The sequence below is a fragment of the Sardina pilchardus genome, chromosome 6, assembly GCF_963854185.1.
Source record: "Sardina pilchardus chromosome 6, fSarPil1.1, whole genome shotgun sequence".
Taxonomy (NCBI): Eukaryota; Metazoa; Chordata; class Actinopteri; order Clupeiformes; family Clupeidae; genus Sardina; species Sardina pilchardus.
The window spans coordinates 26,720,928-26,735,580 of record NC_084999.1 but is presented as its reverse complement, the minus strand read 5'-3'; the positions used below and the strand labels follow the sequence as shown (position 1 = coordinate 26,735,580).

Below are 14,653 nucleotides of genomic sequence, written 5' to 3'. Positions count from 1 at the left end.
ATTGAATCAGCGTGTGTTCAGCCAGAGCTGTCGTGCATATGTGTGCCGTGGCTCGTGCATCGGCCCCTGCGTCAGTGCATAAAGGGCTGTGGTCTTGATCCCCATATATATATGCCTGTTGAAATATAGCTGAGTATAGCGGGATGAGGACTGCCTGAGCCACACGTGATGACTGACCTCACTCTGCTCCCCCGCACTCTTGATTGAAACAGTGACTGTGACTAAACCCACTGAACAATCTGGATGTGTGTGTGTGTGTGTGTGTGTGTGTGTGTGTGTGTGTGTGTGTGTGTGTGTGTGTGTGTGTGTGTGTGTGTGTGTGTGTGTGTGTGTGTGTGTGTGTGTGTGTGTGTGTGTGTGTGTGTGTGTGTGTGTGTGTGTGTGTGTGTGTGTGTGTGTGTGTCTGTCTCTCTGTGTCTCTGTGTGTGTGTCTCTCTGTGTGTGTGTCTGTGTGTGTGTCTATGTGTGTTTGTGTCTTTGATTCTCCTCTGCTTCATTAAAGCGTTCGTCATCGGCTCGACTGAAGTGAGAGTCTGAGATCAGTGTGTGTGTGCGGCGTGGACGGAGGTGTGAGGTGTGATCTGTGTCCCACTTGAAGGCGGGGGCATAAGCATGGAGAGGCTGCAGAAGAGCGGAGTCTTTGCTCTCTCTGCCTGGCGACAGATATTTAAAAGGCTGATAATCCCACACAATGGGAGCCCTTGTGATCATAAGGAGGCTCTTCAGGTTGTTTCTGAAGCCCGAGAAAGCATTAATATGGGTAGCCTACACTCACAAGGTGCCTTGACTTTAATGTGGTCTGCACACCATATTATCCCAGGAGAAGAAAGATGAAAAAAACCTAGACATCTGAGCAGCAAAAACGTGTCTCCAAGTCTCTCACATAGATCCGTCTCGTCGTCTCTCGTTATGTGTGTGGCGTGGGCATGGGACCTGTCCTGCTTTCTGTGTCCATTCCCCAGGCAGGCGGAGAGATAAGGAAAGGTCACTCTGGCACATGGCCAGACCATCATTTCCCCTGTGCCCCTGCCTGCAGAGCTGTCTACCACTCTGGCCCTTGCCTGTGGCGCACACACACACACACACACACACACACACACACAGGTGACCATTTGGAATGCTGATGGTAGGTATGGATGGTTGATATTCTCATTATCTGATCTTGTGAAATGTACGTGTGGAGCTCCCACACTCCCCTCACAGTCTCTTGTGCCATTTTTTTGAGCAGCAAAAACGTGTCTCCGAGTCGCTCACATGCATGCATGCTGATTTTATTTCTTTTCTTTTTCTGATGAGCTCTTTTTGGGCCTCACATTTTCAGTGGCTTGAATAGAAATTCCTCATAAAACTAGTCTGTCTGCTGGAGATCATAAGCTGTCAGTCAGCGGACCCTTTGAATGAGTATGTGTGCCATGCTTAGTCTGCCTGGCCTTTGAGTCTGGACAGTCTTAGAATGAATGGTGTGCCAGACAGCCAATGAATGGTGGAACTGGAGCCCCTTGCACTCACACACAGAATAGAATAGGATAGGTCTTCATTGTTTGTCAGTCATTCATGAGTCTATAAAAAAATAATAATAATAACAATAAATAAATAAAAACATAAATAACAATAGCAATATACATAAACACACACAGTCATTACATAAAAACAGTATGAACATACAGTACATCTACATACAAGCATACTTTCTGTCATTGCACGGATCCATTTCACAACAGATTCCATTGTTACACCTTATTCCTTTGCAGTATTGAGGGTGGTTATTGCGCTTGGATAAAAAAAAATAAAAAAAACTGTATTTGAGTCTATTTGTCCTTGTGTTAATTGATCTGTATTGTCTGCCTGAAGGCAACAGTTCAAACAGGGAGTGACCGGGATGGTGGGTGTCCTTTATAATATTCCAGGCTTTTTTTGAGACAACGGGAACTGTGTAGTTCCTTTGAGACGAATAATATACTCGTACTCCATACATTAGCATAATTCAGTCTACTGTCCTAATTGTGTCAAAAAGACCTAAACCTGCCTGTGTTATGGTGCAGTTAAAACACTACAACCCACCCTTGTAGCACTCCATCATTGTCATCAGAGGGCACAATATACTACTATGTAAGTTTATATCCACCACAGAGATATAGCCCACTTTTAAAATGATGCTTTGTATCCCTGTGGTTTCAGCAAGACCCAGATCACTCATACTCAGAATCAAACCAATGGTTCTGTCTACAACACACACACACACACACACACACACGAACACTCAGTCCCTGGTCCCAACCCGTCTATAACACACACACACACACACACACTCAGTCCCTCATCCCACACATTTATAAAACACACGCACACTCAGTTCCTCATCCCACCCGTCTATAAAACACACACACACGCACATTCAGTCCCTTGCTCCCCTAGTCCCTGCCTGTCCCCAACTCCCCCTGAACAGGCTGCAGCTGCCTCTGTCAGTGAGAGTGCAGCAGTGTGTAGGGCTCCAGAGGCTGCCCTCATCAGTATTCTCCTGGATATGAGGGCATCTCCACCATACACGCAAGGAACGAGGGGAACAGCCAGTGACAACGATTCTCTCTCCACCCACTCAGGTTGTCTTTAATCAGAGACATCATTGACACCCTCCCTTGGTTCCCCTTAAGGAGAGAGACCATACACTGCGGTAGGAGCAGGTGTGTGTGGTGAGGAGTTGATGATGAAGTGCTAGCTCGTAGTTGTTGTAGGCACCGTGAGGCTTCGATCCTCTTTAATCACACATGAGATTATAAAGCCACTTCACATGAAACTGTTGGCGCATCTGTTGGGAAAAATTTCAGATACCCATAATAATGAATAGCATGGTTTAAAGCTGCACGTCCAATTACAGTCTGTTAATTGTTTTTGTTGATGTGGGTGAACTTCACTACTGTACAGTATACTCGAGACAGTGTGTTACACACCATTATATTCAACAGTCAGGAATTCCTTAAACGGGGTTGGTCATCCTATATGTAAATTACAACTAAACAAGAACAATGTTTTATGTTTCCTAACGGTCAGTTGCTAGACCTAAATCATATCAGAACCTAGGACCCTAGTATGTGGGTGTCCATGGAGATGAGCTCTTCCTTTTTACTCCTTCTGTTTTGAAGCTTTCAGGATGTCCTCGCTCCAAAGGACATCTGCGACCCCCAAACACAAGACTTAGATTAATGAGGGAGACGGTTTCCCATCTGGCAAAGGGGCATCTCTGCACCCTCCTGACACACACACACACACACACACACACACACACACACACAATATGGTTCAATACTGGTAACAGAGGACCAGATTTAATAAGCCTTGGACCTTTACTGAATGTATTATACAAGGATAAATCAAAGAAAATATGTAACTAGGTTGCACAGATGATCTCTACATCTCCTTACTGCTGACATATGATTGGATTTTGTTAACACACAAACGGCAATGACTTCTACAGACCCAGCTCTATATTTAGCGGTTGGATTTCCAGCAGCCCTGGCATAAATAGTACAGTCATAGTCTTTGCACTGTACTTCATCAACAAACTTTCCCAAGTAATTTGAGGACATAGTTGTGTCTAAATGTCGTGACTTAGCCAAGGATTATGATTCATGTTTGTACATAAAAGGATCAGGTCATTCTCCTCATAGAACATTCCAAAGTTCTCCCTGGAACCAATGGCATATTCAGCACAGAGTCACAGGAACCCTTTGACTTCAATGGAATTATTTCAGGAAGTAAAAGATTCTAGCAGAACATCTGAACGATGTATAAGAGAGCTACACAAATGGCTAAATTATAAGCTTTTTAATGAAAAGACAATTCAGTGCTGGAGAGGAGATCATCTTCAGTGCTTTGTTTATGAAGATGTGCTAGAGAAACCTATGTTCCCCTGGAGCGTGTCCAATGTCTTCTGTGGATTCATGTGAAGAGAGACAGGGTACCAGTGGTTCACCTCCTCAGATCTGCTTTGATTTATTTTACACAGCTCCTCTTTACATGGTGCCTGCAGGATAAAGACTGACAGCCTGTCTTGCAACAATGATGCAAGTCACCAGTCTACCAAAAAACTGGGAACTGGCTACTGGGAAAAAAAAGAAAGCAGCACAATGCATGAGAATGTGGATCTTATTTTCACGCTTTCTGGCTCTGTGCTGGACCCCCAAGGCAAGTGTGGAAACATTTGTCCTCAATCTCTCACTCCGGTGTAGTGCTCCCAGAGTCCCTTCAGTGTGTCAAAGTCACCTTCACCTGGCAGGTACATGTGTCAGGGGGCTACATGTGTCTGCTATTTTGGACCAGCATGGACCACCACTCTCTGCTAGAGGACACGCAGGCACTCAGTCATGTCCTCCTGAGGAGGAAACAGGTGGAGGTGTGAATCACATGCTACCCCTTTTTTACCTCCACTGCTAATGTTGTTTTTCTTCATTACAGCCTCTGAGTCTGTCTGTTCTTTCCTCTCACCTTGACACCTTTAGGGGAGCACATGAGACTCTGCACCCTTAGCTCTGACAGCTCTAAAAGCTTTAACGGTTTCTCTTACAAGCACTCCATGTCCGTGCGTCATCCACAAATTGTCAGGGTTAGTCATCAGTGGCCGAGGCCTCTGGTGCAAGTGTCACAGTCAGAAAGGGTGCGAAACCACTATAAACCACTCCAATTTTAACCTAGAAGGGCCAAGAGCTTAATCATTATCTTGCGTGTGTTGTGTGTTATCAAACTGTGAAATGGAAGATAATTTATTAATATCAGTAATAAGACATTTAAGCACTTCAAGCGTTTCCTGTATTATCATTTCATATGCCATATCCTGTCTCCTATTTGCAGTACGGTGGGATAGCTTCTGACTACTGTGCCTGATTTATCCGTGATGAGAGGCGCAGTGTCTCGCAATCTTTCTGGAGTAACCACACCGGACACGTCTGATGAACTCGTATCTTTCATGTGTCCCTGGAATCGGTGATAGGGTAGGGGTTTTCTCTGACTGTCACACGTGTGTGGTCGGACACTGGGACCTTGAGGACGCGCTCGCCAACCAACATATCTGATCCCAAGAGTAGATAAGAATCAAAACGGACAGTTCGTACCTTTTTAGGTGGGATATAAGTGCTCTTCAAGGGGTTTCTTTTAATCCGTTCACTGACATTTTGACGAACTATGTGAAAACATTTAAGAACTATTTTTTATAATTCTTCTATAGCTTCCGACTGATTACAAAGTGAATCATCATGGAGTCGTCTATGCATGATGGCCAGAGTAACTTGACTTGGACCGTGTGTTCTAAATGGAGAGAAAATCCAGAAGGATCCACATTTCATCTGGCCCACATTTTATTATTTCTGGCTTTCATGGGAGGGAGCGGTTTCTATGGATTGTTGTATATGTTCACCTTCCTGTCGATTGGATTCTTTTGCTCCACAATCTGGGCATGGTCGGACGCCTGCACGACGGACACCTTCTCCTGGACTTTTGCACTGTTTGTAGTGTCCGTGGCTCAAGTTGTGCATGTTTCGTATCGCCTCCGGAGTGTCACGTTCGACAACGAATTTCAGGATTTGTACCACTTTATGTTCAAGAAACTGGGCGTGTCGCTCACTCAGTATGGTAAAATCGTATCTTGTTGTGAAGGGGATATTCATACTATTGAAAAGGACCATTATTTCGCAATGGAAGGTAAAACTGCCATCGACAAACTATCCGTTCTGTTGTCTGGCAGGTGCGTATCCAATCCAGACATCTATTTCAGTCTTAGTCCACGACGCAGCGTGGTATGTTTAGTAACAGATATGATATCATGTAACCATGAATCTTTTCCAGGATTCGGGTGACGGTAAACGGAGAGTTCCTGCACTACATCTACCCCTTCCAGTTCCTTGATTCACCCGAGTGGGATTCCCTCAGACCTTCCGAGGAGGGAGTGTTTCAGGTAGGTTAAATTGTACAGATAAACCTGTGTGTTAACGCACGTCCACTGGTAACGCAGAACAAACTTTATTTATGGTTTTAGGTGACGCTGCGAGCTGACAACTGCTGCAAGTATGTGGCCTGGAGACGGAAGAAACTGTATCTCCTCTTTGCCAAGCATCGGTACATAGCGAAGATCTTTGCTCTGCTTGTTCGGAATGATATAGCAGACAAGCTCTACTCGCTTAACGATAAAGCATTCGACAGCCACGGGTTCCGATATGATCTCCGGTTACCAAGTTTCTGTCACGTGCCCGTGCCCGAATTAGAAAAGACAGATGCACCGGCCCAAGTCCCGGAGAAGAGTGGAGGAACCATGCCCAATGAAAGTGTCCCGTGATCCTCCACAGAGGACAGTTCTACTTTTCTTGTTTTGATGAGATTGTATTGCACACTGCATTGTCTTGATTGCGCCAAATGCCATTGTAAAAACCGTACCGCACCGGCATAATCTGTTCAAAACAAAGGGCACAAGTGTTACTTCAGTCGAACACAAAATAAGGCTGCTGGACAAAGCCCTACTACCCTGTTGGCATATATTATGATATTGTTGATGTGACAAGTACAGTAGTCTGATGTTCTCACCACACCTGTGCCAAAGACCGCAGCCTTAAAACAGCCAAGCGGATATATTCAGGATTATGCATGTCATTGTATCACATTGTTTGTTGTAGAGATACCACCTCTCCACAAAGCATGGTCTTATTCGAGCACTCAACAGCTAATAGTTGGCAAGGGGCTACCAGGTGACTTCCGTCCGGCTGTGGTGACGAGGGTGGCCTCGCCTCTGCGTCGCTGGCCGCGGTGCTGATCCGACAGCGCACACAATTCCGACAACAATTGGAGACAGACAGGTGCCAAACGAGGAAGTAAAAGACGGCACCCCAGACTACATGCTGTGGACAGGGGCATCCAGAGTGACCACCAGATTTTGTCGGATTCGAAAATCTAAACGAATAAACCATCCAGATGTCCAACGTGCTCAACAATGTACTGAGTGCATGTCTGGTCTGTTATTTATTTTATACAGTCTATGGTTTTGACAGACAAGAACAAGTGTAGGTTGCTATTGTAAATGCAAAAGTAGGCGAAGCTTCACTGGAATGCCAAACGTGTTGTGGGGAGGAGGGGGGTGTCAACAAGATGTCAACAAAGTGTACAACTGTAATAAAGAAACACAGTAAAGCCTATGAAAGTGTGCATTTTCCTTTCACGTTTTTTTTTATGTGGCGCAAAGCGAGTTCGTTTCCGTGGTTTACTTTTAGGTAATTTTGCGCAATCTAGTGGTAGGACCTGTCATTGCATGCGCGCAAAGGAGAGACGGTGTTGACCGCTGTCCCCCTCGCTCCTTGCCCATTTTAGTCAATGCCTGTCAGCTCCATGGAATGCGCTACTCACACTGTGCAGTTCCCCAGCTCTCCCTGACTTACATTTATAGCTACACGATAGGCGACCATTGTTTTTCTTGCCCCCCAAATCACGACAAGCATACGCGGAATTTCCATCGACTTCTCACGGTATTGGTGCGGTAAGTTACCTTCACACTCTGTTTAAACTTAAGTTACGACGTTGCGATACTAAGCGTTTTATTCGTACGCCTTCTGCTATCCGATTCTTTTCGCATGTAAACACACTTCATTATGTTTACTACTACAACAGTCTGCTACAGTACAGACCTAAATACACTTTGGCTATTGATAGCAGAGTAGCCTAGGCTACGAAATGTGATAAGACAGGCTACTAGCCTAATGTCAGTCTATTTATGACATCACACCTCATAGACCTACAATAGTTTTGCACCTTTCTGTTTTCTACGTTTTCTGTTTCAAAGTGAATCAATGAGAATGGCATCACTCAGACTCAATCTCAAACTTTATTCGTACAATTAATCCAGTCGGTGCAGGGTAGGCTATTGATTGTTGCACTCAGTGCAGGGTAGGCAGGGCAGGTAATTGCATTGTGAATGTAACGCCGTATCACATGGTTCTGTGTGGAGAATGCTATAACGTGTATCTGAAATGTTTAAACCAAGTCTAATAAATTATTCAGTAGCCAATGCCGTTGTCACTAACATTATGAAAAGCTATATCTATCATTATTAGGTGCGCACCAGCCATAGCTCATGGTGTTGAGTCATTCCGTGAACTCGATACTCTGACGGGGCCGGCAAGTTACTCCAACTGCTTCAAACTCACAATTCGCCGTTGGCTTCTCCCAACCACTGCCGATTTTCTTTCCAGCAGCCTACCTGGCGAGTGCAGTACAGGATGTCGACCACACCAGACTTCACCACCGACTTCTACACAACCTTGGCTCCGTTGTTTTCGGATGTGCCACAGTTAGACGCATCCCAGTCCAACACAACGTCGTGTCAGCAATGGGAGGAGGCCCATCACCTGCTGTTCCACCTGGGAAACCTGTGTCTACTCGCAGGTCTGGTCATCCCGACTACATTTGGACTTCACATGATTTTCCTGAGACTTCTGTTTATGGGAGGTACGTGTGTGCTGCCCCCTGTCGGGTATCGGCTTGTGTGTTAATTTGCTCATGATCATGGTGCCAACTTGATCTGTTGACAGCTTGGTGGGAGACACCCGCAATCTTTTGCTTCCTCCAAGTACAGACAAGGGAACTTTAACAAATTACACTACACTGATATGTCTGGAGTGAACATTACAGTTAGTAGGTGAAGATGCAACTTTAGAAGATAAGCATACAAAAATGGAAATTCATATTTCCTAGCTTACTTGGAGACATTTCTCACACACAAGATGTACAATAATGTCATGTAGTGTAGCCTACATCCATATAAGGATGTACCTGGCAATAACCTGCTGTTATGTGAATTAAGCACAAATTAACTAAACAGAAAAAAAGAAGCAGTTTAATCTAAATGTATAATGTGAACACAGAAATGATAAGTGTGTTGCAGTGTGACACACACACACACACACACACACACACACACACACACACACACACACACCACACACCACACACCACACACACACACACACACACACACACACACACACACACACACACACACACACACACACTGAATTACTGTTCACATAACCTGAATCATGACTCATAGCCCATGACTTTGGGCCAATGAAACATTGATGTAGTTGTTGCATATATTGTTACTCAATTCACTGTACAGCACAGTGTAGGAAAAACTGAACGATCAATTACATCCTTTATTTCAAAATGTGCTGTTCAGACTAGAGTTTGACCCCCTGTGCTCGTTCTTTGCTCTGAATGAGCTGGAACTGATGAATTAATTAATTAGATCCCATTAAGGCAGGAGGATGATGCTGGCGGGGTGCTGAATATCAATCTGACGTTTATCATCTCTGCTTGCATCCCTTCCGCTCCTCAGGGTGTAGTTTCTTCATCGCCTGGGCAACGCTCTACCGATGCACCTTGGACATTGTGGGCTGGAACATAGTCTTCCTCGTGGTCAACTTCATGCATTTCTTCTTCCTCATGTACAAACGCAGACCTGTGAGTTAGTGCTATAGTCTCTCTTCTCTCTCTGTCCCTCCTGTTCAGTGTGCTTGTCTCTCTTCTCTGTCTGTCCCTCCTGTTCAGAGTGTGGCTGCCGCCAGGTTAGCTCTGAAGATGAACTAGGAATCTAGTGATGTCTAATCAATCAAACTTAATCAATCAATAATTCATTTTGTATAGAACCTTTCGTGCAAGGTTGCAATACAAGGTGCTCCACAGTGATGGGATCTCATTCAATGTCAGTGTTGTAGTGCAACACACACACACACACACACACACACACTCTCATGGACGTAACATACCATACCAAAGTAATATAGCCTACCTACACTCATATATACATACACAGAATACACTCATAGCCTATATACATGCGCAGCTTAAAGAGACCCTATGCAACTTTTTCATAGTCATAAAATCGCTTAGAAATCGTTGTTTTGCTTGACTGACCAGTTTTATCGAAAACAGTCACATTTCCTCCCGCCCCTAGTGTCCCTCTCCGCTATTACAACCTTGCAACTTTCTGATAAACGATCGTTTGCTGTTTACATCTGGAAGTCAAAGACGCGAAAGGAACAAGAAGAACCACGCTTGCAATTTATATATTTATATATAGCCTATATATGTATAAATATACACGCTAAAGCTGTCGGGGAAGCTCTGCAGAGAAATATGCAAGCATAAAACGAGCGAAAACGAAAAACGAAACCGAAACCAGAGATGAAATCGCCAATCCTGCATTATTCCTCTTTAAGCATTCTTACATGGAACCATATCAATAAAATCATATGAGCTAATTTTCTTGGTAATGAGCTCAAATCAGTAATTGAAATAACAAGGGGTTAAGAGGGCAGGAGAATGAGATATGTCTTGAGATTTCTCTCGAAAACATTAACAGATTGACATGTATAAGTTCCTGTGGTAGTGGGTTCCAGAGGCAGGGACCATAGACACTAAATGCTATACCTCCCCAGATGTCTTTGTTCTCAACTTGGGAATGACTAGGAGACCTGCATCAGAGGACCTGAGTGGTCTCGGTGGAGAGTGCACAGTGACAGCATGCCTGACAGGTAGTCAGGCGCTATAGCCCACTGAGCGATTTGAACACAAGTAAAAGGACCAGCAGGCAGCCAGTGTGTCTACTGTATTGAATGCAGCACTCAAATGCTATTTTTCTTCAGGAGGGCCTTCACAACAGCCGTTTTCAGTGTCTGAGGGAAAGAACCAGAGAGCAGGGAGTTGTTTGCAATGGCAAAAAGGGTTTAAGTTGCATTACTTCTTTCCTGAGTGTTTCTTTAGGATACCAATGGCATTAAAAGTACTGCAGGAGGTTGGGATTTCAGGAGTAAGCTTGATGTTCAAAGGAGCAGAATTCACAAAGAGAGATGTTTCAATTATTATTATTATATTTCTATTGCAATTTAGGGCATCAGCAAATATAGAGCTTTTTCCCATTCTTGTTCAAAACTATAGCATTGGGGTGATGTCTCAATGAGGACTGTGGGGCTGTTACTATTTAACCAAGTTTCAGTCAATAACAAAACAGTCAAGTTTATGTTCAGAGATGAGCTCATTGATAACAAAGGAGGTATTGCTTAGAGATCTAACATTGTAGTGTGCCATATCCAACATTGGAGTGTGCCATACCCATTGTTTTCCAACTAGGCTTTCTTAGTGCAGAAGGTAGAACATTTAATTGGATAGAAATAATATTATTTCTAGTCATACAATGACTAGCCTATTTTAGGATAAATGCATCTTGCATGTTTCCGGTTCCAAAAAATGACTAGGATGACATTAGGTTGAAATCAACTATACCTGCTCTCATTTATTATGTTGTCCAGGACCCTTGTAGTGATGGCTGCTGCCCTCTCTGTAGACCAACTGACAGTAGACGCATTTTGTGCTGGAAATGTTTGATAAAAAAAAGGAAAGGAAAAAACACCTTCTCTCATTCTAATTCAAACCATGACATAAAATGACACCGTGACCTTCCAAACCAGACCATAAAAGGTGGTATTCAGACATCCTGGACTATACAGCCTCACTGTGTTCACTGTGTGAAAAACTCCTCTGAGCAATCAGAGAAATACTTGCATGGAGGCTGCCTCAGCTATCAATGGATTTTGGGTCAGACTCAGAGCTGGATGTTAAACAGGACCGTCTACCCCAGTAAAAGAGGACCTTTTATTCCACCCCCCTCTCAGTGTCCCTGTTACGCAAGCCTCCCCTTGTTAAGAGACAACAGCTCGTCCTCAGAGGCGCAGACAGGGCTGTGACTCGGCCCAAATTTAGACTTGGCGAGAAGAATTTTAAGATGCCATCCAGCAGCTATAGGTGACTGTCTATAGTGTGGTGCTTAGCAGAATGATAGAATGGGACCAGTAGTTTCTCTGTGTGCAGAATGTTGCTCCCTGTTGGCTTCACCTTGTGCACACTGCTCTACCATCAGGGGAATACTCAGACAGAGTGAACAGGTTTTAGTCAAACGGAGAGTTAGACTCCATCACAGTCCAACACTGTACAGGCACTGAACAAATGCACTTAGCTAATTGCTAAGTCTGCAATTAATCGGGCAGCTTGCAACTCTGTCTCAGTGGTTAATCTTGTTCCATCTATGATTTTTACATTCATGTCATCCTGTGACAAAATGTGAAGCTCATTTAAGGAGTTCTCACCAATCAGAAGTGGTCTAACTCAGAGTGAAATTTGGAATAGTAAACTGAAGCTTTCAAAAACGTTCAAAAATGATATCACAAATCAAACGACAAACGCAATATATCTCAGAAAAAAAACACAATTAGATATTTTCTCCAAATCATGCAGCCCGACTGTATCTAATGCAGTGCAAGCCTACACTACTCTGAAATTATTCTGTGTCAGCACTGAGGCTGTTTTGCCGCCGACGTCTCCCTCTTTTGAGGCTATACTCTATGAAAATGGCCCTAATGCAATCGCACAGGGAATGGCTGCTTAGTTCTTTCCTCAAGACTTGTCAACTAAATCTTTAACACAAGAGCTGTAATATGTATTTGTCTGTATTTCTAAGTGCATTCTCAGACAGAAGCTGCCATTTCCACTTGTATTGTTCACATCATCTCAACTCTCAGCAGAACTTGCCTGCTTACTTAGAGCAGCCATTCCCCCTCCAGCAGCTGCCAAAGAGAGAGAGAGAGAGTGTTCATGCAGCTCTTCTCTGCTTCTTCCCAGATTAAGATTGACAGGGAGCTGAGGCCCGTGTACAAGCGCATGTTCGAGCCGCTGCACGTTCGGGAGGCTCTGTTCCAGAGGCTGACGGGTCAGTTCTGCACCATCCAGACCCTGAAGAAGGGCCAGGTGTACGCTGCCGAGGACAAGACGTCCGTGGACGAACGCCTCAGCATCCTCCTCAAGGGAAAGTACGTGGGTTGTTAATTACATCTGTCAGTTCACCAGATGATTACGTCAGGCATCTGCGTCACTACTGCGTGTTCACTGTGCAGTGGGTTTTCTTCTCGCACGTAGTCAGCGAGTGTGTCTGAGATGTGTTTTGTTTTAGCAACTCGTCAAATAGAACTCGTCACATTTCACCTAGATGCTATAGGCTAAGTATTTAATAATAACAAACAACAATAACAGTATATCGAATATACAGTACATTTTGTGCATAATATGTGAAATCTACAGTGGATAAGCTTCTATAGATCTAGTTTAAATGTATGTGTGTGTCATTATCTGTATTTTTGTGTCTGTGTGTCTGTCTGTCTGTATTTGTGTTTGTACGTATGCATGTTTGTATATTTGACTGTGTGTGTATGTGTGTGTGTGTGTGTCTGTGTGTGTGTGTGTGTGTGTGTGTCGGAGACAGAATGAAGGTGACCTACCGTGGTCATTTCCTCCACAACATCTACACCAATGCCTTCATCGACTCCCCTGAGTTCCGGTCAACCCAGATGCACAGAGGAGAGCGGTTCCAGGTAACCACAGAGAACACCAACTGAGTGCTGCACACTCCTCCTGTCCTATTAGTGTTGTTTTAATGGGGCTTTTTACTCTACTGTGGGGAATAATGCTAATCTACTGTATCTGTCTAAAGTTAGCCGGAGTCAAATGCCTTGTTTGTTTATGCAAACTTGGCCAATAAAGTAGATTCTGATTCTGATTCTGATTCTGATTCTGATTCTGATTCTAAGCGATTTTAATTGTGAGTCTGAATATTAGAATGGAAATCTGAATGTCCTTGTTTTGTGCAGTTACACCGCTAAACCTCATACACAACTGCTACGAGAAAAAGAAGAGCGAAGATAGCTCTGCTAATATTTCCACTTTTGCTATCATTTTCATCCGTGCTGTTGGTCTACAGGTGACCATTATGGCTGAGGAGAATTGCAAGTTCCTGTGCTGGTCGAGAGAGAGGCTCACTTATTTCCTCGAGTCCGACTCCTTCCTGAACGAGGTGTTCAGATACCTTATTGGCAAGGACATTACAAACAAACTCTACTCACTGAATGACCCCACACTTAGTGACAAGGTAGGTCTGACCATTTTACTAAACGACCAGAAAAGTTAATTGCCATCAAATATGATTTTGTGTTCTCCATTGACAAATACACTGATGACTTTATTATGATAATGATGATAATGACTGTGGAAAGCGGATGAAAGTGCAAGACTGATCAAGAAGAAGAAGAAGAAGAAGAAGAAGAAGAAGAAGAAGAAGAAGATATGGATGATGATGATGATGATGATGTGGATTAATCATGGTTATGATCATGATACTGATGATGATGATGATGATGATGATGATGATGATGATGATGATGATGGCGATGATGATGATGATGATAATGATGATTGTGGTGGTTATCATGACCATGATCACAATATTGATGATGATGATGATGAGGATGATGATGATGATGATGATGATGATGATTGATTGGCAGGCGGTGAAGAAGATGGACCGGCAGCCGAGCCTGTGCTCCCAGCTGTCCATGACGCAGGTGAGGAACAGCATGGCCAGCACGGGGGACACCGATGACGTCCTGCACCAGATCCTGAGAGGAGGCTCCGCCGGCTCCTCACTGCGTGAGTCTCACTCTCACCTCCTCACCTCCTCACCTCCTCACTCCTGCTAGACACCAGTCCCCCTTAGTCCCCACAATCTCACCTCCTCAGT

General features: G+C 44.1%; 2 protein-coding genes across 4 annotated transcripts in view; both read left to right on the top strand.

Moving 5' to 3' along the window:
* Positions 1-5,026: 5,026 nt before the first annotated feature.
* Positions 5,027-7,164, top strand: popdc3 (popeye domain containing 3). Its single transcript, XM_062537792.1, has 3 exons — positions 5,027-5,734; positions 5,836-5,944; positions 6,026-7,164. The coding sequence occupies exons 1-3, from the start codon at positions 5,247-5,249 to the stop codon at positions 6,320-6,322; spliced, it is 894 nt and encodes a 297-aa protein (XP_062393776.1). The 5' UTR covers positions 5,027-5,246; the 3' UTR covers positions 6,323-7,164.
* Positions 7,165-7,394: 230 nt separating this feature from the next.
* Positions 7,395-14,653, top strand: part of bves (blood vessel epicardial substance) — an 11,760-nt gene continuing 4,501 nt past the window's right edge. For 2 of the 3 annotated variants that reach the window (XM_062537789.1, XM_062537791.1), the window contains exons 1-7: positions 7,395-7,510; positions 8,223-8,478; positions 9,368-9,492; positions 12,706-12,893; positions 13,343-13,451; positions 13,838-14,005; positions 14,421-14,562. In XM_062537789.1, the coding sequence (XP_062393773.1) occupies positions 8,250-8,478; positions 9,368-9,492; positions 12,706-12,893; positions 13,343-13,451; positions 13,838-14,005; positions 14,421-14,562 (961 nt within the window). In that variant the 5' untranslated portion in view covers positions 7,395-7,510; positions 8,223-8,249. The remainder of the gene's footprint in view (positions 7,511-8,222; positions 8,479-9,367; positions 9,493-12,705; positions 12,894-13,342; positions 13,452-13,837; positions 14,006-14,420; positions 14,563-14,653) is intronic. The other variant, XM_062537790.1, reaches the window with a different exon arrangement.